General features: G+C 39.2%; 1 protein-coding gene across 1 annotated transcript; it reads right to left on the minus strand.

Annotated features, from left to right (window-relative positions):
- Positions 1–552: 552 nt before the first annotated feature.
- Positions 553–25410, minus strand: LOC149423391 (TBC domain-containing protein kinase-like protein). The gene is made up of 13 exons (XM_089631951.1): positions 25052–25410; positions 24435–24684; positions 20582–20798; positions 18689–18951; positions 17629–17875; positions 17333–17494; positions 16871–17048; positions 15749–15955; positions 15467–15654; positions 3418–3501; positions 3185–3309; positions 2356–2527; positions 553–1492 (listed from the first exon to the last, which is right to left on the minus strand). The coding sequence occupies exons 1-13, from the start codon at positions 25251–25253 to the stop codon at positions 1373–1375; spliced, it is 2415 nt and encodes an 804-aa protein (XP_089488077.1). The 5' UTR covers positions 25254–25410; the 3' UTR covers positions 553–1372.

A 25410-nucleotide genomic window follows, 5' to 3' on the forward strand; every position in this document is an offset into this window, starting at 1 on the left:
GCATTCTCAGGCTATAAAAATATTACATACCATTAGTTATTTCGGCTACTGGCATTATACCTGGCTTTTTCATTCAAAATTTAGGCGTATTAGATCTGTCAAAGAATTTTTATATATAAAAATGCAAAAATCAGTCATTTTAAATACATTTATAGGTCCAATTAGAAGTTCTACCGAGCCGAACCCTCTAATAAGAAAATATCTGGAGTCAGTGAATTATTTTCCCATTTGATTTCTGGTGATTTGACGTATTGTTCTTGTATTATTTTGTATTTATTATGCTTATATAATGCACTTGCATAATGTGGATTGACTAGATGATCATCTGTCGAAAAGTGTGCGGAAGGGTTGTTTTTCCTGTGGGAAAGATTTAACCCGGACATAAAGTCGGAAAATATAAATAATACAATACATTGAAGGTATAAACTGTTTTTATTTTGGTGAAATAATAATTATTAATATATTATATACATTTATATCACAGAAGTGTACAGCAACATCTTTCAAATAAATAATATTATATTATATGTATTATAATTTACGTCTAAAAAAATACTAATTATATATTTTTGACATAATAAAAGCAGATTTCGTATTGATAAATTAATATTACAATAATAGGGCATTGCAAAAACAAAGCAAATGGCCTCCATATTTTAAATTAACTTTTTTTCCTATAATAGGAATTAGATCTCTTGTAGAATTTTTTATAAGAAAACTATTATGTATGATTTATTATTAAAGGGACAAAATAAACTAAATAAATTGTGTAAACACGACAGTAATTATTATTTCTACACAATGTACTGAAAATCACTAAAATTGATAATAATAATTAAATAATCAAAGGTAATGAAAATGGAAATGTCAAACATATTATAACAGTTCAGGTGGAAAGGATTTGGATGTTTTTAATAAAAGAAAAGATATACTTCATTGACATGATAATCCTAAATCTTATCACTGTCATACTTTCTTTCAACCACACATAGCAGTTGGCTGCAATCAAGGTGTTAAGATAAACTTCATTGACAGGATATTATTATGTATGTACATGAAAACTGTCTAAATCCTATCACTGTCATACTTTCCTTCAACCACACATAGCAGTTGGCTGCAATCAAGGTGTTAAGATAAACTTCATTGACAGGATATTATTTACTATGTATGTACGTGAAAACTGTCTAAATCCTATCACTGTCATACTTTCCTTCAACCACACATAGCAGTTGGCTGCAGTCAAGGGGTTAAGGGTAAATAGAGAGCAAGAATATAATAAATTTACATTTCCCTGTACATCAGCATTTTAATTAGTTTAAATTAAATTAATAATTATATTGCTATTCGCAGAACTTCCATACCAAGTACAAGTTTAGAATACTGGGATATTATGAGATTGTAAGATGGGTGGAGATACAGAGTGTAGGATATTCATTCCTCCGTGGAGTACGCAGACGCGAGCGACTTCACATCGCACCACAAATTCGCTGAACTGAAAACAAAAAGAAATCACTTTTTAAGACGTACCCATGTTCAAAGGAAAACCTCTTTTACCTTTCATTTATGGAATTATTAATAGAGAAAATGCTTTTTACTTTGCTCCATTACTGATTTTTATTCACTGTCTGTTTTGTATACTGCCACCTACCTGTAGGGCGAGGAAGAAGAGATGTAGTATTGTTATTTAAAAAGCCAGTAAAATACAGTCATGTTAAATTTTTTTTTTTGGGTTCTTGCGACTATCAAACTAGGTTCATGCCCGAATCATGATAGTTGATTAATTTAATTAATATTAAAAGATTTAATGTTCCTAAATAACCTGCTGAATAATAAGATAATTATTTTCCCTTATTGGTTAAATGCGGCAAATAGACAGCCTTTATCATGTTCAACATAAATGCCGCAAGGAATTCATACACGACTTGCACAATCACAGCTTATGTCAATTCCATGACCCCTTACAAACATTGTAAGTGCTGACAAATGAGATACGTAATAGGAGTAGGAACTGGACCTACTTAAACACAAGAAACTTCCAACGCATCATGTTTTGTGTATTCAATAAATAAATTGCATCACTAATTACTTATTATAAGACAACCTCAGCAAATTAACTTTTAAACCTAAAGCAGTTTTAATAGCTTTGAAAATCTGAGAATTGTATTTACTACTTAATTATTGTTTTCTTGAATTCATTTTTAACGAGTTCCGTTACCAAAAAATCAACTTAAGTTTTCTATTATTTGGGGTTACTGATATTGTTATATGTGCGTTCTTAAAAGATTACGTTGTGTCAAAATGATTTGTGTTTCAGTAAAAAATATTGCATGTCAGCTGTCTGCTAAATATGCTTACCAATTCAGCGGTTTCAGTTTCGCTTGACACAATTACAAAAGTAAGGCCGTCTTTTTCTGCCGAACGTATGTCCTTTTCCAGTTGAGCTCCGAGGGAAGATAAGTTATGGTTCCCCAGCTGCACCGTGTTGTAAGGAACGTTCAGGCTACCTTCCACATTGATTCTTGTAAACCTTCGACAAAAAATTAAATACTTAAAAAAGGTTCACAACATTTAAAAGAAGTTTTTGACAACTCTCAAGAGCTCCCCTGTCTCCACACTGTAAAGGGAAACTAATCGTATATTACTATTGGATTGAGCAAAGATATAAGGCGGTTTATGAAAGTAGGTAGACCACCTAAAGATAGTAATGAGGGAGGAACAATTCGCAAACTAAACATAGCAAAACTTATTTCTTTGGAATGAAGCACGAATACACATATTACATATTAAAATGTATGTGTCAAAAGCTACATTCATTTAAATATTTTTATTGCTCTATTTTGCATTTTTAAACCACAAACTAAGGGCCCAGAGACAAGAATTTTACAACTGCGCTGCAACGGCGCAGACAGTTGTAGTCAGTGTGTAGTAAGATTATTCTGTCTTGAATCTCAAGTAGAGTTGTAACTTTTTACTGTCTATTAAACTTATGTAATAATAATTATCATTTTTTAACATTATTACGTAACAGTTTATCTCCATGTTTAATTATGTAACACAATAGATAATAACAATATATAGCTCACAAACCCACTGATTAAAAAAAATCAATTATAGATATAAATAAAATTAATACATAGCTAGTTCTCATCGGCATGGCTTATGGTTTAGTGATGTTGTGGCTTACTGTAAATGTGGTCGGATGTCCACAATGCAAACAGATTTTCTCTCAATAAGCTGCAGGAGGTCATTGCAGCTTACTCTGGGGCACATTTCTTTCTGAAGGGTTAGAGCATCGATTTCAACTGAATCCTAAGAAGTAAAAAATAGCAATAAATATCTACATTTTTTTTAAAACAGTTTCAAAGAGCTGGTTATATGTATGTAGATAATACACAAAATATAATTTAAACATGAAACCTTTGGGTCGGATACGTCTTGTTCATTTGAAAATCTTCTATAGGAAATACTTCTTGGAGACGATTTGCACATAGTCATCGCTTCCTAAAAAATAATAATAATTCTTTCTCACTTAAAAAAATCAAGACTTTTTTAAAGTAAAAAACATGGAAGAAGTTTAAAAATTTTACTACATAGAACAAGTCGCATGGATACTCGTTAAATGTGACAGGAAATGATTTGAGGTATGAATGCATCCCTCTTGGGCAATTTCATTCCGCAATATAAGGAGAGGAGCAACAAGAACAAAACATAAAGGTGTTTTCGCCCTTGAGGTGATTTCTCACGAAAACGGCGCTATATAAATTAGCCAAATATTATTATTATAATAAAATGCAGGTGAAAGCCACATAACTAAGTGACCTGTACATTACCAAGCAACGCATCCCGTAGGTGCAGGATTAATAAATCTGCTTACTAGTACGCATTGTTCTATGTCAACTTCTGGGAGGTCAGAAAACAGAAGAATACATTCATTAAATCCGGAGGCCAGTAATGTATCTCTAAGTTGTCGGAGAATTGCAACTCCCATGTACAAAGCCAGGGACCCATCCATTACTAGCAACGCATCCCATAGGAGCAGGATTAATAAATCTGCTTACTAGTACGCATTGTTCTATGTCAACTTCTGGGAGGTCAGAAAACAGAAGAATACATTCATTAAATCCGGAGGCCAGTAATGTATCTCTAAGTTGTCGGAGAATTGCAACTCCCATGTACAAAGCCAGGGACCCATCCATTACTAGCAACGCATCCCATAGGAGCAGGATTAATAAATCTGCTTACTAGTACGCATTGTTCTATGTCAACTTCTGGGAGGTCAGAAAACAGAAGAATACATTCATTAAATCCGGAGGCCAGTAATGTATCTCTAAGTTGTCGGAGAATTGCAACTCCCATGTACAAAGCCAGGGACCCATCCATTACTAGCAACGCATCCCATAGGAGCAGGATTAATAAATCTGCTTACTAGTACGCATTGTTCTATGTCAACTTCTGGGAGGTCAGAAAACAGAAGAATACATTCATTAAATCCGGAGGCCAGTAATGTATCTCTAAGTTGTCGGAGAATTGCAACTCCCATGTACAAAGCCAGGGACCCATCCATTACTAGCAACGCATCCCATAGGAGCAGGATTAATAAATCTGCTTACTAGTACGCATTGTTCTATGTCAACTTCTGGGAGGTCAGAAAACAGAAGAATACATTCATTAAATCCGGAGGCCAGTAATGTATCTCTAAGTTGTCGGAGAATTGCAACTCCCATGTACAAAGCCAGGGACCCATCCATTACTAGCAACGCATCCCATAGGAGCAGGATTAATAAATCTGCTTACTAGTACGCATTGTTCTATGTCAACTTCTGGGAGGTCAGAAAACAGAAGAATACATTCATTAAATCCGGAGGCCAGTAATGTATCTCTAAGTTGTCGGAGAATTGCAACTCCCATGTACAAAGCCAGGGACCCATCCATTACTAGCAACGCATCCCATAGGAGCAGGATTAATAAATCTGCTTACTAGTACGCATTGTTCTATGTCAACTTCTGGGAGGTCAGAAAACAGAAGAATACATTCATTAAATCCGGAGGCCAGTAATGTATCTCTAAGTTGTCGGAGAATTGCAACTCCCATGTACAAAGCCAGGGACCCATCCATTACTAGCAACGCATCCCATAGGAGCAGGATTAATAAATCTGCTTACTAGTACGCATTGTTCTATGTCAACTTCTGGGAGGTCAGAAAACAGAAGAATACATTCATTAAATCCGGAGGCCAGTAATGTATCTCTAAGTTGTCGGAGAATTGCAACTCCCATGTACAAAGCCAGGGACCCATCCATTACTAGCAACGCATCCCATAGGAGCAGGATTAATAAATCTGCTTACTAGTACGCATTGTTCTATGTCAACTTCTGGGAGGTCAGAAAACAGAAGAATACATTCATTAAATCCGGAGGCCAGTAATGTATCTCTAAGTTGTCGGAGAATTGCAACTCCCATGTACAAAGCCAGGGACCCATCCATTACTAGCAACGCATCCCATAGGAGCAGGATTAATAAATCTGCTTACTAGTACGCATTGTTCTATGTCAACTTCTGGGAGGTCAGAAAACAGAAGAATACATTCATTAAATCCGGAGGCCAGTAATGTATCTCTAAGTTGTCGGAGAATTGCAACTCCCATGTACAAAGCCAGGGACCCATCCATTACTAGCAACGCATCCCATAGGAGCAGGATTAATAAATCTGCTTACTAGTACGCATTGTTCTATGTCAACTTCTGGGAGGTCAGAAAACAGAAGAATACATTCATTAAATCCGGAGGCCAGTAATGTATCTCTAAGTTGTCGGAGAATTGCAACTCCCATGTACAAAGCCAGGGACCCATCCATTACTAGCAACGCATCCCATAGGAGCAGGATTAATAAATCTGCTTACTAGTACGCATTGTTCTATGTCAACTTCTGGGAGGTCAGAAAACAGAAGAATACATTCATTAAATCCGGAGGCCAGTAATGTATCTCTAAGTTGTCGGAGAATTGCAACTCCCATGTACAAAGCCAGGGACCCATCCATTACTAGCAACGCATCCCATAGGAGCAGGATTAATAAATCTGCTTACTAGTACGCATTGTTCTATGTCAACTTCTGGGAGGTCAGAAAACAGAAGAATACATTCATTAAATCCGGAGGCCAGTAATGTATCTCTAAGTTGTCGGAGAATTGCAACTCCCATGTACAAAGCCAGGGACCCATCCATTACTAGCAACGCATCCCATAGGAGCAGGATTAATAAATCTGCTTACTAGTACGCATTGTTCTATGTCAACTTCTGGGAGGTCAGAAAACAGAAGAATACATTCATTAAATCCGGAGGCCAGTAATGTATCTCTAAGTTGTCGGAGAATTGCAACTCCCATGTACAAAGCCAGGGACCCATCCATTACTAGCAACGCATCCCATAGGAGCAGGATTAATAAATCTGCTTACTAGTACGCATTGTTCTATGTCAACTTCTGGGAGGTCAGAAAACAGAAGAATACATTCATTAAATCCGGAGGCCAGTAATGTATCTCTAAGTTGTCGGAGAATTGCAACTCCCATGTACAAAGCCAGGGACCCATCCATTACTAGCAACGCATCCCATAGGAGCAGGATTAATAAATCTGCTTACTAGTACGCATTGTTCTATGTCAACTTCTGGGAGGTCAGAAAACAGAAGAATACATTCATTAAATCCGGAGGCCAGTAATGTATCTCTAAGTTGTCGGAGAATTGCAACTCCCATGTACAAAGCCAGGGACCCATCCATTACTAGCAACGCATCCCATAGGAGCAGGATTAATAAATCTGCTTACTAGTACGCATTGTTCTATGTCAACTTCTGGGAGGTCAGAAAACAGAAGAATACATTCATTAAATCCGGAGGCCAGTAATGTATCTCTAAGTTGTCGGAGAATTGCAACTCCCATGTACAAAGCCAGGGACCCATCCATTACTAGCAACGCATCCCATAGGAGCAGGATTAATAAATCTGCTTACTAGTACGCATTGTTCTATGTCAACTTCTGGGAGGTCAGAAAACAGAAGAATACATTCATTAAATCCGGAGGCCAGTAATGTATCTCTAAGTTGTCGGAGAATTGCAACTCCCATGTACAAAGCCAGGGACCCATCCATTACTAGCAACGCATCCCATAGGAGCAGGATTAATAAATCTGCTTACTAGTACGCATTGTTCTATGTCAACTTCTGGGAGGTCAGAAAACAGAAGAATACATTCATTAAATCCGGAGGCCAGTAATGTATCTCTAAGTTGTCGGAGAATTGCAACTCCCATGTACAAAGCCAGGGACCCATCCATTACTAGCAACGCATCCCATAGGAGCAGGATTAATAAATCTGCTTACTAGTACGCATTGTTCTATGTCAACTTCTGGGAGGTCAGAAAACAGAAGAATACATTCATTAAATCCGGAGGCCAGTAATGTATCTCTAAGTTGTCGGAGAATTGCAACTCCCATGTACAAAGCCAGGGACCCATCCATTACTAGCAACGCATCCCATAGGAGCAGGATTAATAAATCTGCTTACTAGTACGCATTGTTCTATGTCAACTTCTGGGAGGTCAGAAAACAGAAGAATACATTCATTAAATCCGGAGGCCAGTAATGTATCTCTAAGTTGTCGGAGAATTGCAACTCCCATGTACAAAGCCAGGGACCCATCCATTACTAGCAACGCATCCCATAGGAGCAGGATTAATAAATCTGCTTACTAGTACGCATTGTTCTATGTCAACTTCTGGGAGGTCAGAAAACAGAAGAATACATTCATTAAATCCGGAGGCCAGTAATGTATCTCTAAGTTGTCGGAGAATTGCAACTCCCATGTACAAAGCCAGGGACCCATCCATTACTAGCAACGCATCCCATAGGAGCAGGATTAATAAATCTGCTTACTAGTACGCATTGTTCTATGTCAACTTCTGGGAGGTCAGAAAACAGAAGAATACATTCATTAAATCCGGAGGCCAGTAATGTATCTCTAAGTTGTCGGAGAATTGCAACTCCCATGTACAAAGCCAGGGACCCATCCATTACTAGCAACGCATCCCATAGGAGCAGGATTAATAAATCTGCTTACTAGTACGCATTGTTCTATGTCAACTTCTGGGAGGTCAGAAAACAGAAGAATACATTCATTAAATCCGGAGGCCAGTAATGTATCTCTAAGTTGTCGGAGAATTGCAACTCCCATGTACAAAGCCAGGGACCCATCCATTACGAGCAACGCATCCCATAGGAGCAGGATTAATAAATCTGCTTACTAGTACGCATTGTTCTATGTCAACTTCTGGGAGGTCAGAAAACAGAAGAATACATTCATTAAATCCGGAGGCCAGTAATGTATCTCTAAGTTGTCGGAGAATTGCAACTCCCATGTACAAAGCCAGGGACCCATCCATTACTAGCAACGCATCCCATAGGAGCAGGATTAATAAATCTGCTTACTAGTACGCATTGTTCTATGTCAACTTCTGGGAGGTCAGAAAACAGAAGAATACATTCATTAAATCCGGAGGCCAGTAATGTATCTCTAAGTTGTCGGAGAATTGCAACTCCCATGTACAAAGCCAGGGACCCATCCATTACGAGCAACGCATCCCATAGGAGCAGGATTAATAAATCTGCTTACTAGTACGCATTGTTCTATGTCAACTTCTGGGAGGTCAGAAAACAGAAGAATACATTCATTAAATCCGGAGGCCAGTAATGTATCTCTAAGTTGTCGGAGAATTGCAACTCCCATGTACAAAGCCAGGGACCCATCCATTACTAGCAACGCATCCCATAGGAGCAGGATTAATAAATCTGCTTACTAGTACGCATTGTTCTATGTCAACTTCTGGGAGGTCAGAAAACAGAAGAATACATTCATTAAATCCGGAGGCCAGTAATGTATCTCTAAGTTGTCGGAGAATTGCAACTCCCATGTACAAAGCCAGGGACCCATCCATTACTAGCAACGCATCCCATAGGAGCAGGATTAATAAATCTGCTTACTAGTACGCATTGTTCTATGTCAACTTCTGGGAGGTCAGAAAACAGAAGAATACATTCATTAAATCCGGAGGCCAGTAATGTATCTCTAAGTTGTCGGAGAATTGCAACTCCCATGTACAAAGCCAGGGACCCATCCATTACTAGCAACGCATCCCATAGGAGCAGGATTAATAAATCTGCTTACTAGTACGCATTGTTCTATGTCAACTTCTGGGAGGTCAGAAAACAGAAGAATACATTCATTAAATCCGGAGGCCAGTAATGTATCTCTAAGTTGTCGGAGAATTGCAACTCCCATGTACAAAGCCAGGGACCCATCCATTACTAGCAACGCATCCCATAGGAGCAGGATTAATAAATCTGCTTACTAGTACGCATTGTTCTATGTCAACTTCTGGGAGGTCAGAAAACAGAAGAATACATTCATTAAATCCGGAGGCCAGTAATGTATCTCTAAGTTGTCGGAGAATTGCAACTCCCATGTACAAAGCCAGGGACCCATCCATTACTAGCAACGCATCCCATAGGAGCAGGATTAATAAATCTGCTTACTAGTACGCATTGTTCTATGTCAACTTCTGGGAGGTCAGAAAACAGAAGAATACATTCATTAAATCCGGAGGCCAGTAATGTATCTCTAAGTTGTCGGAGAATTGCAACTCCCATGTACAAAGCCAGGGACCCATCCATTACTAGCAACGCATCCCATAGGAGCAGGATTAATAAATCTGCTTACTAGTACGCATTGTTCTATGTCAACTTCTGGGAGGTCAGAAAACAGAAGAATACATTCATTAAATCCGGAGGCCAGTAATGTATCTCTAAGTTGTCGGAGAATTGCAACTCCCATGTACAAAGCCAGGGACCCATCCATTACTAGCAACGCATCCCATAGGAGCAGGATTAATAAATCTGCTTACTAGTACGCATTGTTCTATGTCAACTTCTGGGAGGTCAGAAAACAGAAGAATACATTCATTAAATCCGGAGGCCAGTAATGTATCTCTAAGTTGTCGGAGAATTGCAACTCCCATGTTCAAAGCCAGGGACCCATCCATTACTAGCAACGCATCCCATAGGAGCAGGATTAATAAATCTGCTTACTAGTACGCATTGTTCTATGTCAACTTCTGGGAGGTCAGAAAACAGAAGAATACATTCATTAAATCCGGAGGCCAGTAATGTATCTCTAAGTTGTCGGAGAATTGCAACTCCCATGTACAAAGCCAGGGACCCATCCATTACTAGCAACGCATCCCATAGGAGCAGGATTAATAAATCTGCTTACTAGTACGCATTGTTCTATGTCAACTTCTGGGAGGTCAGAAAACAGAAGAATACATTCATTAAATCCGGAGGCCAGTAATGTATCTCTAAGTTGTCGGAGAATTGCAACTCCCATGTACAAAGCCAGGGACCCATCCATTACGAGCAACGCATCCCATAGGAGCAGGATTAATAAATCTGCTTACTAGTACGCATTGTTCTATGTCAACTTCTGGGAGGTCAGAAAACAGAAGAATACATTCATTAAATCCGGAGGCCAGTAATGTATCTCTAAGTTGTCGGAGAATTGCAACTCCCATGTACAAAGCCAGGGACCCATCCATTACTAGCAACGCATCCCATAGGAGCAGGATTAATAAATCTGCTTACTAGTACGCATTGTTCTATGTCAACTTCTGGGAGGTCAGAAAACAGAAGAATACATTCATTAAATCCGGAGGCCAGTAATGTATCTCTAAGTTGTCGGAGAATTGCAACTCCCATGTACAAAGCCAGGGACCCATCCATTACTAGCAACGCATCCCATAGGAGCAGGATTAATAAATCTGCTTACTAGTACGCATTGTTCTATGTCAACTTCTGGGAGGTCAGAAAACAGAAGAATACATTCATTAAATCCGGAGGCCAGTAATGTATCTCTAAGTTGTCGGAGAATTGCAACTCCCATGTACAAAGCCAGGGACCCATCCATTACTAGCAACGCATCCCATAGGAGCAGGATTAATAAATCTGCTTACTAGTACGCATTGTTCTATGTCAACTTCTGGGAGGTCAGAAAACAGAAGAATACATTCATTAAATCCGGAGGCCAGTAATGTATCTCTAAGTTGTCGGAGAATTGCAACTCCCATGTACAAAGCCAGGGACCCATCCATTACTAGCAACGCATCCCATAGGAGCAGGATTAATAAATCTGCTTACTAGTACGCATTGTTCTATGTCAACTTCTGGGAGGTCAGAAAACAGAAGAATACATTCATTAAATCCGGAGGCCAGTAATGTATCTCTAAGTTGTCGGAGAATTGCAACTCCCATGTACAAAGCCAGGGACCCATCCATTACTAGCAACGCATCCCATAGGAGCAGGATTAATAAATCTGCTTACTAGTACGCATTGTTCTATGTCAACTTCTGGGAGGTCAGAAAACAGAAGAATACATTCATTAAATCCGGAGGCCAGTAATGTATCTCTAAGTTGTCGGAGAATTGCAACTCCCATGTACAAAGCCAGGGACCCATCCATTACTAGCAACGCATCCCATAGGAGCAGGATTAATAAATCTGCTTACTAGTACGCATTGTTCTATGTCAACTTCTGGGAGGTCAGAAAACAGAAGAATACATTCATTAAATCCGGAGGCCAGTAATGTATCTCTAAGTTGTCGGAGAATTGCAACTCCCATGTACAAAGCCAGGGACCCATCCATTACTAGCAACGCATCCCATAGGAGCAGGATTAATAAATCTGCTTACTAGTACGCATTGTTCTATGTCAACTTCTGGGAGGTCAGAAAACAGAAGAATACATTCATTAAATCCGGAGGCCAGTAATGTATCTCTAAGTTGTCGGAGAATTGCAACTCCCATGTACAAAGCCAGGGACCCATCCATTACTAGCAACGCATCCCATAGGAGCAGGATTAATAAATCTGCTTACTAGTACGCATTGTTCTATGTCAACTTCTGGGAGGTCAGAAAACAGAAGAATACATTCATTAAATCCGGAGGCCAGTAATGTATCTCTAAGTTGTCGGAGAATTGCAACTCCCATGTACAAAGCCAGGGACCCATCCATTACTAGCAACGCATCCCATAGGAGCAGGATTAATAAATCTGCTTACTAGTACGCATTGTTCTATGTCAACTTCTGGGAGGTCAGAAAACAGAAGAATACATTCATTAAATCCGGAGGCCAGTAATGTATCTCTAAGTTGTCGGAGAATTGCAACTCCCATGTACAAAGCCAGGGACCCATCCATTACTAGCAACGCATCCCATAGGAGCAGGATTAATAAATCTGCTTACTAGTACGCATTGTTCTATGTCAACTTCTGGGAGGTCAGAAAACAGAAGAATACATTCATTAAATCCGGAGGCCAGTAATGTATCTCTAAGTTGTCGGAGAATTGCAACTCCCATGTACAAAGCCAGGGACCCATCCATTACTAGCAACGCATCCCATAGGAGCAGGATTAATAAATCTGCTTACTAGTACGCATTGTTCTATGTCAACTTCTGGGAGGTCAGAAAACAGAAGAATACATTCATTAAATCCGGAGGCCAGTAATGTATCTCTAAGTTGTCGGAGAATTGCAACTCCCATGTACAAAGCCAGGGACCCATCCATTACTAGCAACGCATCCCATAGGAGCAGGATTAATAAATCTGCTTACTAGTACGCATTGTTCTATGTCAACTTCTGGGAGGTCAGAAAACAGAAGAATACATTCATTAAATCCGGAGGCCAGTAATGTATCTCTAAGTTGTCGGAGAATTGCAACTCCCATGTACAAAGCCAGGGACCCATCCATTACTAGCAACGCATCCCATAGGAGCAGGATTAATAAATCTGCTTACTAGTACGCATTGTTCTATGTCAACTTCTGGGAGGTCAGAAAACAGAAGAATACATTCATTAAATCCGGAGGCCAGTAATGTATCTCTAAGTTGTCGGAGAATTGCAACTCCCATGTACAAAGCCAGGGACCCATCCATTACGAGCAACGCATCCCATAGGAGCAGGATTAATAAATCTGCTTACTAGTACGCATTGTTCTATGTCAACTTCTGGGAGGTCAGAAAACAGAAGAATACATTCATTAAATCCGGAGGCCAGTAATGTATCTCTAAGTTGTCGGAGAATTGCAACTCCCATGTACAAAGCCAGGGACCCGTCCATTACTAGCAACGCATCCCATAGGAGCAGGATTAATAAATCTGCTTACTAGTACGCATTGTTCTATGTCAACTTCTGGGAGGTCAGAAAACAGAAGAATACATTCATTAAATCCGGAGGCCAGTAATGTATCTCTAAGTTGTCGGAGAATTGCAACTCCCATGTACAAAGCCAGGGACCCATCCATTACTAGCAACGCATCCCATAGGAGCAGGATTAATAAATCTGCTTACTAGTACGCATTGTTCTATGTCAACTTCTGGGAGGTCAGAAAACAGAAGAATACATTCATTAAATCCGGAGGCCAGTAATGTATCTCTAAGTTGTCGGAGAATTGCAACTCCCATGTACAAAGCCAGGGACCCATCCATTACTAGCAACGCATCCCATAGGAGCAGGATTAATAAATCTGCTTACTAGTACGCATTGTTCTATGTCAACTTCTGGGAGGTCAGAAAACAGAAGAATACATTCATTAAATCCGGAGGCCAGTAATGTATCTCTAAGTTGTCGGAGAATTGCAACTCCCATGTACAAAGCCAGGGACCCGTCCATTACTAGCAACGCATCCCATAGGAGCAGGATTAATAAATCTGCTTACTAGTACGCATTGTTCTATGTCAACTTCTGGGAGGTCAGAAAACAGAAGAATACATTCATTAAATCCGGAGGCCAGTAATGTATCTCTAAGTTGTCGGAGAATTGCAACTCCCATGTACAAAGCCAGGGACCCATCCATTACTAGCAACGCATCCCATAGGAGCAGGATTAATAAATCTGCTTACTAGTACGCATTGTTCTATGTCAACTTCTGGGAGGTCAGAAAACAGAAGAATACATTCATTAAATCCGGAGGCCAGTAATGTATCTCTAAGTTGTCGGAGAATTGCAACTCCCATGTACAAAGCCAGGGACCCATCCATTACTAGCAACGCATCCCATAGGAGCAGGATTAATAAATCTGCTTACTAGTACGCATTGTTCTATGTCAACTTCTGGGAGGTCAGAAAACAGAAGAATACATTCATTAAATCCGGAGGCCAGTAATGTATCTCTAAGTTGTCGGAGAATTGCAACTCCCATGTACAAAGCCAGGGACCCATCCATTACTAGCAACGCATCCCATAGGAGCAGGATTAATAAATCTGCTTACTAGTACGCATTGTTCTATGTCAACTTCTGGGAGGTCAGAAAACAGAAGAATACATTCATTAAATCCGGAGGCCAGTAATGTATCTCTAAGTTGTCGGAGAATTGCAACTCCCATGTACAAAGCCAGGGACCCATCCATTACTAGCAACGCATCCCATAGGAGCAGGATTAATAAATCTGCTTACTAGTACGCATTGTTCTATGTCAACTTCTGGGAGGTCAGAAAACAGAAGAATACATTCATTAAATCCGGAGGCCAGTAATGTATCTCTAAGTTGTCGGAGAATTGCAACTCCCATGTACAAAGCCAGGGACCCATCCATTACTAGCAACGCATCCCATAGGAGCAGGATTAATAAATCTGCTTACTAGTACGCATTGTTCTATGTCAACTTCTGGGAGGTCAGAAAACAGAAGAATACATTCATTAAATCCGGAGGCCAGTAATGTATCTCTAAGTTGTCGGAGAATTGCAACTCCCATGTACAAAGCCAGGGACCCATCCATTACTAGCAACGCATCCCATAGGAGCAGGATTAATAAATCTGCTTACTAGTACGCATTGTTCTATGTCAACTTCTGGGAGGTCAGAAAACAGAAGAATACATTCATTAAATCCGGAGGCCAGTAATGTATCTCTAAGTTGTCGGAGAATTGCAACTCCCATGTACAAAGCCAGGGACCCATCCATTACTAGCAACGCATCCCATAGGAGCAGGATTAATAAATCTGCTTACTAGTACGCATTGTTCTATGTCAACTTCTGGGAGGTCAGAAAACAGAAGAATACATTCATTAAATCCGGAGGCCAGTAATGTATCTCTAAGTTGTCGGAGAATTGCAACTCCCATGTACAAAGCCAGGGACCCATCCATTACTAGCAACGCATCCCATAGGAGCAGGATTAATAAATCTGCTTACTAGTACGCATTGTTCTATGTCAACTTCTGGGAGGTCAGAAAACAGAAGAATACATTCATTAAATCCGGAGGCCAGTAATGTATCTCTAAGTTGTCGGAGAATTGCAACTCCCATGTACAAAGCCAGGGACCCATCCATTACTAGCAACGCATCCCATAGGAGCAGGATTAATAAATCTGCTTACTAGTACGCATTGTTCTATGTCAACTTCTGGGAGGTCAGAAAACAGAAGAATACATTCATTAAATCCGGAGGCCAGTAATGTATCTCTAAGTTGTCGGAGAATTGCAACTCCCATGTACAAAGCCAGGGACCCATCCATTACTAGCAACGCATCCCATAAGTGCAGGATTTTATGCAGAGGAAAGACATCTGAAAAAATTACAGAAAAGGAAATAAATTTCATCACAAAATATCTGTGTCATGATCAAATGGATTAATAGAGTATTTTTTTGTAATAACTTACGTGAAAACATCGTGAGGAACCATGGTATAGCGAACAACTCCGGTACAAAATGTATTTGATGGAGGTGGCTCGATAGCTTTGGCTCGTGAAAAGCGCACATCTGCCAGAACTTTACCAAATACTCTTTGATAACTGCACTATTATCCTTCAGGAAGAATTTGTTCAGATATCTCGGCACAAATGCAGAGAGGCAAGCAAAAGCTCTTGCTGAAAAAAGAACAGTAAATATAATTAGTTTTAATAATGGGTAAAACTTACTATCCGACGTTATATAGCTGTAGAGAGTAGAAGAGATCAATAGATGTAGAAAAGATATACCGTGAAGAAACTGAGATACCTGGGTGGGCAAGACTCTCCACCAATATATTGTTACTAAACCATACACGGTTACTGACTGTTGGCTACCAACCGGTATATCGTCGTTGCGCTTACAAGACCGGCTATGTGAGTTTTACCAAAATTTACAGTGGAAGCAAAAACTTCCCAGTTTTGTGTTGAGATGCGTCACCAAAAGGTGTTTGAAAGAGTTTTGTGCAATGACGATTAAACTTAAGCACATAGCTGAGATTGGGTCCAATATCTTGATTTTAAAATTTAATGTAAATCAAATTTAATAATGTTATTATTAAGTTCTGCAAATCTTTTAGTTTTTTATTACTGTGACAGTTGTTTCGGCATTCAAGGGCATTTTCAAACATTTTGCTGAAATCGTTTTTGCAAGCGCAACTACGATATCAACCTACATACTGGAAAAAGTGTTAGGTGTGAATCACCAATTCACTCAACTCTATGCATGTAGACGCATGCATTCATTTTAAAAGAAAATGTGTGGTGTTCAAAAAAGTGCCACAAATGCCAGTTATTGGTATGACTAGCGAGGGATGTCTACCTTAATCTTAACCAGCTGTTAATCATTAAAGTTAAGGTACAGGAATGGTCCTGCGAGGGAATCTAGCCCCTGCCAGTACACATACTGCGGGTTGCTCAGAAGCCTGTTTAGGATTCTTCTCACACCGTTGTGACCGGTGCTGCACAGAAGCCAGCAGTACTGATGGCAGCGCAGGATGTCTACCGCAATATTAACCAGCTATTAGCATGGTAATATAACAGAAAGGGTCTTACCTTCATCATTAAAGTTAAGGTACAGGAATGGTGCTGTGAGTGAATCTAGCCCCTGCCAGTACACATACTGAGGGTTGCTCAGCAGCCAGGCCTTTAGGATTCTCCTCAGGCCGTTGTGACCAGCGCTGCCGCACAGCAGCCAGCAGTACTGGTGGCAACGCGGGATGTCCACCTCAATCTGTATTTATACAATCATCAATATTATCTAGTAAGATGAAGTCTGAAGCTTAGGTTCCCAACTAATGGGTCGCAACCCAAAAAGGGGTAACAATATTAATTTTTCTTTAAGTTTGAATAGATTTTAAAAACCCTCTTCTCCAGGGCACAAGAAATTGGCATAGGTATTAAATTATTTTTACCACTACCAGTTTAAATTCAGGTCTGTAAGGGTTAATATTTACGTATTTATCAATGCTTCTTCAACAAATCTGAATAAATAATGAATGTGTATTTGTGGTTCACCTGTCTATCTGTCGGTGTGGGCGTTTCCTTATCAATTCTGATGTACTGTTCCTCAATATCTCCCTTTACATCTAGTAAGGCTGCCCAAACCTTCCCTCGAACTAGTGGCGGAATATCGATGGCCGCTTCTCTTTTTAAAATAGAAGCTGTATATGGATATCCCTGGAAAACAACCCAACATAGTTAACCGAGATAACATTGAATCAAGTGTGATAGCAAAAAGAATTCTTGACAGCATTCAATTTGTAATATGACAAGCTTTAGCAATGAGTATCATAATTAAATAATTTACAAACCCTTAAAAGTCGTTCAAACAGAATCAATCTATGAAGTTGGTATTCCGTATCACGCTCCCTGATAACTCTGGGCAGACGAGAAGTGTCGCTGGTTTCTGCCGGGGGAACATCCACGAGCGGGAGGAACTCAACAGGAGGAACATGAGCAAGTCTCGCCACCAGTAGGTCCAGCCCCGAGATGGAGACTCTACGGTCCATTAGGGCGGAACTTTGGCCACCCAAAGCACAGCCATCTAGCAACACAGCTCTGAAATTATATTTCAATTCTATTTCGTTACAAACTTCAACAAGCTTTAGCAATTAACAAAGGTATATTTGTAAGTACAAATTAAGGATGTAACTAAGGAAGGCCACCTCCACGGTGGGCTGTCCTAACACCGAGGAGCGAAAATAGGGTGATTTATAAGGATTAGACAAAATGACTAAAAGTTTAAATTTCACTCAAATAAACTTGCGTCGCAACCTGGCAGCGGCTGCCTGGCTCACCCGGGAGAGTGTGGATGACGCGCTGATCCAAGAACCCTGGACTTACAGGGGAAGGTCGGAGGACTACACATGAACCAAGGACTACTCTATTACAATGACCCAACTACTCAATATGGACAGAAACTCGCTGAGGGAAGTGGCAGGATTACTACGGGACACTGCCATCTCAGGAGACACATGCAGTTGTTGGGAGTGGAAAACACCAATAGATGCAGGAAATGTGAAGAGGATGTAGAGCCTCCAATTCACCTTTGGTGCCAATATCCCACTCTGTTGGGAACAAGACATAGCCACATATCCAATGACAGGTATTAATATTGCATGAAGAAGGAAACATTTCACAGGAATATTCCAAATTGTAAACAAATTTGACAGAACTTTCGGGAGGCACGACCATCTAAGGACGTTTCTAAAGACCAACTGAATTTAGATTGCTTGAAAACTTCAGTCAGCAGTTAAGTACATTGTATTGCACAGCCCCTATATTATTATTATATTAAAAGGAAAGAGTGACTAGGACGGAAGTGAAGTGGATGATGATGAAAGCTACAGAGAAATAGAGGATAATACTAACATGGGCATAGACAGAATTGCAGGACTGCACTTGATGAGGCCCTGTTTCTTCAATTCCACTTGGATATCGCCTCCCGCCAATTGCCACCAGTGATAGAGTAGTGACATCTTGCATCCCAAGAGTCCTGTGAACTTTTTCTTCTCACTAATAACCTTAGTATTTGCAAACAACTTGTGTTCAATGACTTCTTTAGATGTTGGACGAGAGGAAGGTGAAATTTGGAGACAGAGTTCGATTAAATCGCGAACATCATCCGGAAGCTCCTGTAAAAATAATATAAATGTCAATTCAAAAAATAATAATAAAGTATCAATACTGTTCCCGATATTTCAGTGGAAGAGTCATTAAATCTCAGCCAATGTTGCATCATTATAGAAGCCATAGAAAAAAGCATAAAAGAATTAGATGGCGACAAATCTGCTGGACCGGACGGTATTCCTCCATTTTTTTCATTACTTGTGTTAGTAGTCTGATATATCCTCTATATAAACTCTTTAACAAGTCCTTATCTTCTGGGTCTTTTCCGGCTCAGTGGAAAAAGATTTATTTAACACCTATGTATTCATAAAAAAAGGCGATAAAAGCGATATATCAAACTAATTTGTATGTCTGCTTTACCGAAACTTTTTGAGAAATTGGTGCTAGATATCATTGTAAAATCTATCAACAACATTATTATTCCTAACCAAGATGGATTCATCACAGTTATGTTAGCAATATTTTTCTTATTATTCATCAATGACTTTATTGACCAATTTAATGATGTGGAAGTCCTGCTATTTGCTGATGACTAAAAATATATATACATAAAAGAATACGATTGCTAAATTATACAGACAAACTTAGATCAACTTCATTAATGGTGTGAACAAAATGCTTTATTATTGAAAATTTAAAACTCATTATAATATCTTACATAAATATACATTTAATTAATGCCAGCGTCACAAATTTGTGACTTGGGTGTAATATTCGATGAAAACTTGACATTCATTGCACACATTAACAATATAACTAATAAGGCTTTAAAGATGCTTGGCTTCCTTTGCAGAACTTTAACTGTTATTTTAAGTCCTTAGATTGTACGAGAACCCTCTATATTTCATTAGTCAGAAGTCAAGTTCACCTATTTGGTGTCCTTTGTATAAAGTTCACTCTAACAACATAGAAAGACTTCAGCACAAATTTATTAGGTACTTAAAATTTGAGCTCCAATTTCAATTAAATGCATTAGTTTGATGAATCAATTGCATCTAATAACACTGTCTGACAGTCTATTAAATTTCATGTGCCGACTAGGAACACAAGACAAAATGTAACATTTAATTATTGAAGACAATATTAGCGATTCCTAAACGAAAATCTGAAACAGAAAAATCAGAAAGAGATATGGTCACATCTAGGACTCGAACCCAGGACCCTTGCCTTGCCGGGGCACCGCTCTACCAACTGAGCTAATGGGACCCTATCTCCTTTGGTCATATTTATTTTTCTGATTTTTCAAAAGTTTGTAAAAGCCCGGTTGGGCGTAAACTCCAATAAAAAATAAAAAGAAGCTTTTTAAAAACTAAAACTAGATTCAGAACTTTATTTTTTTCTCCATATTATCATTGTGTGGCAGTAAAATGTAAGAAAATTTCTACTATTTCAAAAAAATAATAGCATGGGGTTGAATTAGAACTTTAAATTAAACTGAATTTGTGACCAATTTCAAGGGCAAGTAATTAAAGTTTTTAACAATTGTTAAATAATATTGTGATTGTTAAAGTTATTGCCAAAGATGATAAATTAATAAAGACAAAATTGCCTTATTATGTCGCTTTCTTCTGGATAATTCTTCAATCACGTAGCAAACTGTAAGTTATGTAAAAGTCAAAATAAGGAATTATTAACCTGGTAAGCCTCAAAAGCATCATGCTCCCTTGCGATTCGTTGTGCCGGGTTAGGAGTCTGAAGCAGAGTCAGAATTCTCCTCAAAACAGGTCCTGGCTTCAGAGCCGCCCACAAAGGACCCAGGAAGAGCTCCAACATTATAATACCGAGATTCCAGATATCAGTCGGTTGGCCACCACCGCGCAGTATAGCTTCGGGACTTAGAAATCGGGGTTGCCTGGAAAACATTATAGTGATTAGCAAAATATTAAGGAAGGAGTGAACATGGGTCTTGAAGGGACCCAAGTTGTAGGAGAAAGGAAACACAGAGGCCAGAATATTGTTCCACAGCCGAGCTGTTGAACTCAAAAATGTGTTATAGAAGTGACCCTTTCTCATGTGACAAATGTCAACTGTGTACAAATGTTGGGCGTGCGTTTGGCGTGTTTCCCAATTATGCACCGGTGCCGAAGAGATCAATGACGCTAGTTACTTGGAGAATCTTCCATTGTAATACTGGTAGAACAAGGACAGCATACCTACCTGTCCTCTAAAGATTGTAATCCGCCTGTTAAGATAGGGGAATCTATGTCAAGGGTTTCATCAGGTATTTTGGGGCTCCGAACCAGAGGTGGCTGCCAAATTTAACAGTGGGGCGCACTTGCGATTTGTGCAGGGTCAGCAGGTGTGTACTATTAAAGTATCTGCGGGCCCTGTACGGAGCACCCAGCTTCTATAAGGCTAGCTTGGCTGTGGCTTCGATGGAATCTCCGTGCTTGAGATAATAAGGATATATATGGAAGGCATGTTGGGAAGATTGCTTTCGTTGAAGGAGACTAGATTGTCATTTCGAGCCCTTTTAGATACAATCAGACATGATTGGGTCTTTGAAACATTAAATTCGACTAGGTTATTCTTACCCCAAGAGGAAACCCTCTTGATGGAACCGTCCATTCTCTGCTTCAAAGCCCTCTGAGCTGTTGGAGTTTGTGTATCCTCTGGGAGCTTGTCAAACAAAAGGCTATCATGGACTGTACTGTCGTCCGCGTAGCATTGAATTGGTGCACACGACAAAAGGTCATTGATGTGATGTTATTAACACTCACAGGGAGACACGTTCATACTAATCAATCAATACAGTCTGAATTATTATATGAAGAGAATTAATTATGTATATTTAATCAGTTAGTCAGTAAGTTTAGAATGTATACTTGTGTGTATTTACACACTTACATCATCCAATGTTTTTGGATTATAAAATCAGTCATCCTCTAGATCAGTGTTCCGCAAAGTGTGCTCCGCGGCACACTGGTGTGCCGTGGCCATTTGTAAGTGTGCCGTGAGTCCCGCGTCACTTCTCACAAAGTGCTCTGTAAATCGGTCTTTACTTTGCTGTGCGGCGCGGCGGCCGGAGGAGGCGTGGGTGGGACTCGATCGCTGCGAAGTGGCCGTGTGCTACGCCGCTACGCTACATTATCACGTGTGCTACACTATATAAGTGGGGTGCTATTGCTACATTATCACGTGATTGCGCACGAGCTATCGGGGTGCATGCGCGTGACAACATAACATTACGAATTACGACGGCGACGTTGCGCCTGCTTGTTTAGTAGTCATTCGTTAATGCTAGTGTTTGGTTGTGTCGTCGCGAACTTAATTGACTTTTTTAATTGCAAAAAAATATCCCATATTACGTGTATTTATAATGGATAAATTCGTTAAACGTAAAAAATGAGTATCCACTGCTGTCAAAGCGAGCTATTGCAATTCTATTACCATTTGCCACGACCTATTTATGCGAATTGGGGTTTTCAACTCTCACAACGATAAATTCAAAAAAAAAAGAGAACGCCTGAGGACGATCGACGAAGAGATGCGAGCAGCGTTATCAACGATTGTTCCAAATTTTGATCGTCTGTGTTCAGTTAAACAGGCTCACATTTCGCATTAAACATCTTTTCATGTTATATTGATTTTAATAATAAATATTAATAAAATATTGTTTTTGGTAAATTTTGGTTCGGAGTGGCCACGCTTATTACGAATAATTTTTAGAAAAAAACTTTAGATATGCCGTAATTACTATAAAAGGAAACTTTTTGGCTTGGTGGCGGCGGAAAAAGATGCATTTTAATTATCAATTGCGTAAAATTAAAATTCACTTCTCGAACCGATTCAGTGACAGTTCGCGGTCATTCTGTCACTGTTATGTGATAAATATCAATCATAATTACACAAACCCGGCTAGACAAACCCTATTTTGCCAAACAAACCATTCAAAGCCTGGGAAGGTTTTTTAAAATTATGATGACATGCAGCTTTCGTAGTTTAACCTCAAAGTTCGACGTTATTCGTAATAAGCCTAGCCAATCCTATCCAAAATTTACCTTGTTTTTTTTTCTTTGGTGTACCGTTAAAATTTCTTGATTAGTTAGGTGTACCGTGAACATAAAAAGTTTGCGGAACACTGCTCTAGATATCCAACATGCATACCTTAAATACAATACCTAACATCTACATTTCTTCAAAAACAGTTAGTTTGTGGCACCATTTTAATTTAAAATAATCGACACTTAGTTTTAATAAAAAGCTACTTTCTTTTAAGAAATCCATAAGTGAGCATTGCTTATGAAACACGTCGGGTGTTTTTAAACAATAAAAAATTGATTTTTAAATAATATCTAAATTTTCCATATACCGCCAAGCACCTAATCATGTTGACAGGTTTTAGAGATGCAGTTAATGAATTCACAAAATGGATTCATTCGGTCATATTCGTATAGAGCAGAGGTTCTCAAACTTTTTTGCCCCGTAGACCACTTGCCAAATATATTTTTTTTCCGTAGACCCCCTGCCTGCCGAATATTGAATTTTCCTAAAACTATTAACTTCCCATGTGATAATCATTTATTTTTTTCGTAAAAAGATTCCCTTCCCTTGCCTGTCCTACAACCGGGTGGCGGTATAGTTCCTCTGTTTTTGCATTGTGCAGACAGGGGCACCCTTGTGAGGTATTAAACCAAATGAAAATGGAGCAGGATAAGCAACGCGAATTTATTTCTGTAGCTGGCCCTACAGAACTGCCCCTTAAGTTCTTTGTTAGCGCTTATTCCGATCAGTTCTTCTTGTCATATGATATCCGATTCTTCAACATGCCATTTCCACAGTCAAAATGTCCTCAAACTTAGTTTTGAAGTCTGTGTGAAGTACATCTAAATTTTGAACGTCATTATTACCCTGGACGTTTTTCAAAAACAAGTTGGGGAACTAGGAAAATTTGCGGCTTTCAATGTGCAATGTTTTGGTTCAATATATTGATTCTGACGAGAAAAGGAACGTAGACTTTATTTATATACCTCAATAAACAACTTTACGATATATAAACATACAAATATTAAATAAGTAATTTCTCAGTCAATTATTAGTATTACGTAAACTGTGTTATTTGTGTTAGGTGTATTGTGTCATTTACGGAACTCGCTGACATAGACCCCCAGCAAGCCGATATCGACCCCTGGGGGTCCATATTTTTTTTTTTTTTTTTTTATAGTGAATACCTCACAAGAGTCCCAACTGCTCCCGTCTGGAGCCAGTGAGACTATGGCATCCCCAATTGGGGGATGTTGTGAGGCTGAAGGTAAGTGGGGAAGGGAAAGAGGAAGGTGGGGAAGTACCTGGCTATTCAGATCTAGTCACTAAACACGGCTAAAGCCATTTGGAGCAACGTTTCAATTCTGAATGGTGGTCTTACACCAGGGCGATACTGGTAGTATCTTACATATAGACCACTTTGGGAACCTCTGGTATAGAGAGAGACTGTTTTCAATTACTGCAGCATCCAGGAATGGGAAAAAAAAAACAAACTACATATTACCCAATTGGAAAGGAAACATCCTTTCCTTGTCCAGTCATGTAGTACAACCCGAAATTGAAAAGTTTAACATTATTGCTACTGTCCACAAGTATATTATCGGGACTGAGATTTCTGTGAATATATCCTTTGTCATGTAAAACATGTAATCCATTTGCAATTTGTCCACAAATGTGAATCTTTTCTTCGATACTCAATGAGGCACATTCTGGCAAAGGTTTTCCAGTGTATTCTGACACTACAATGATGCGTTCTGAAATAATAAAAATACATTTGGACAGTGAAAATAGTTCTCAGTAATACAGACAGTAAATCAGTAATGACAGTAATCGGTAATGAATGTAACTAGATACTTTGTTGCCGGTTGTAATTTGATGTGTTTCCAGACAACATCAACAGATTGTAAATGTACATTTATCATGGTGGGAAAAGTTAGTTTTTGTCATAGTTTTTTGTTGTTGTTTATTTGTTACAAACAATAGAATCCGCTTATAAGATGCTAACATCTAGCAATGGGTAGAAAAAGGGAATAAAGATTGGAGGAGTTGTCACAGCTGAATAAGAAAAAAACATTATAGAGAACACATAATAAAACTAAAGAGTTGCTTGTTGTATGTTACCGTGTTTTCCTCTAATGACGTCCAAGTAAATACAAAGGTTTGGGTGTTCGATCATCTTCAGCTTTTGCCCTCTTCCGAGAATCGTGATGGAATTTGGAGTGAGAGGAAGGCCATTACTGCCACAAGATTCGCTGGGATAGATTTTAGCAAAGAATGTACAGGCACCAAATTTTGTAACATCACTTTCCACGGCTGTCGGCATCGTGACTCCGTTAAAAATATAAATTTATTTAAACGAAAATATGAAAACACTGCTGAACTACACTCAATAAGTTATTATTGTAGTTTTCTAGACATTGCCGAGTAGAAGTGTGAGATACCAATTATATATTTAAGTTGGATGCGCACCTTGCACTGAC

Source organism: Hesperophylax consimilis, chromosome 5, assembly GCF_061612785.1.
Source record: "Hesperophylax consimilis isolate HC1 chromosome 5, BYU_Hcon_1.0, whole genome shotgun sequence".
In the NCBI taxonomy this organism is placed as follows: domain Eukaryota; kingdom Metazoa; phylum Arthropoda; class Insecta; order Trichoptera; family Limnephilidae; genus Hesperophylax; species Hesperophylax consimilis.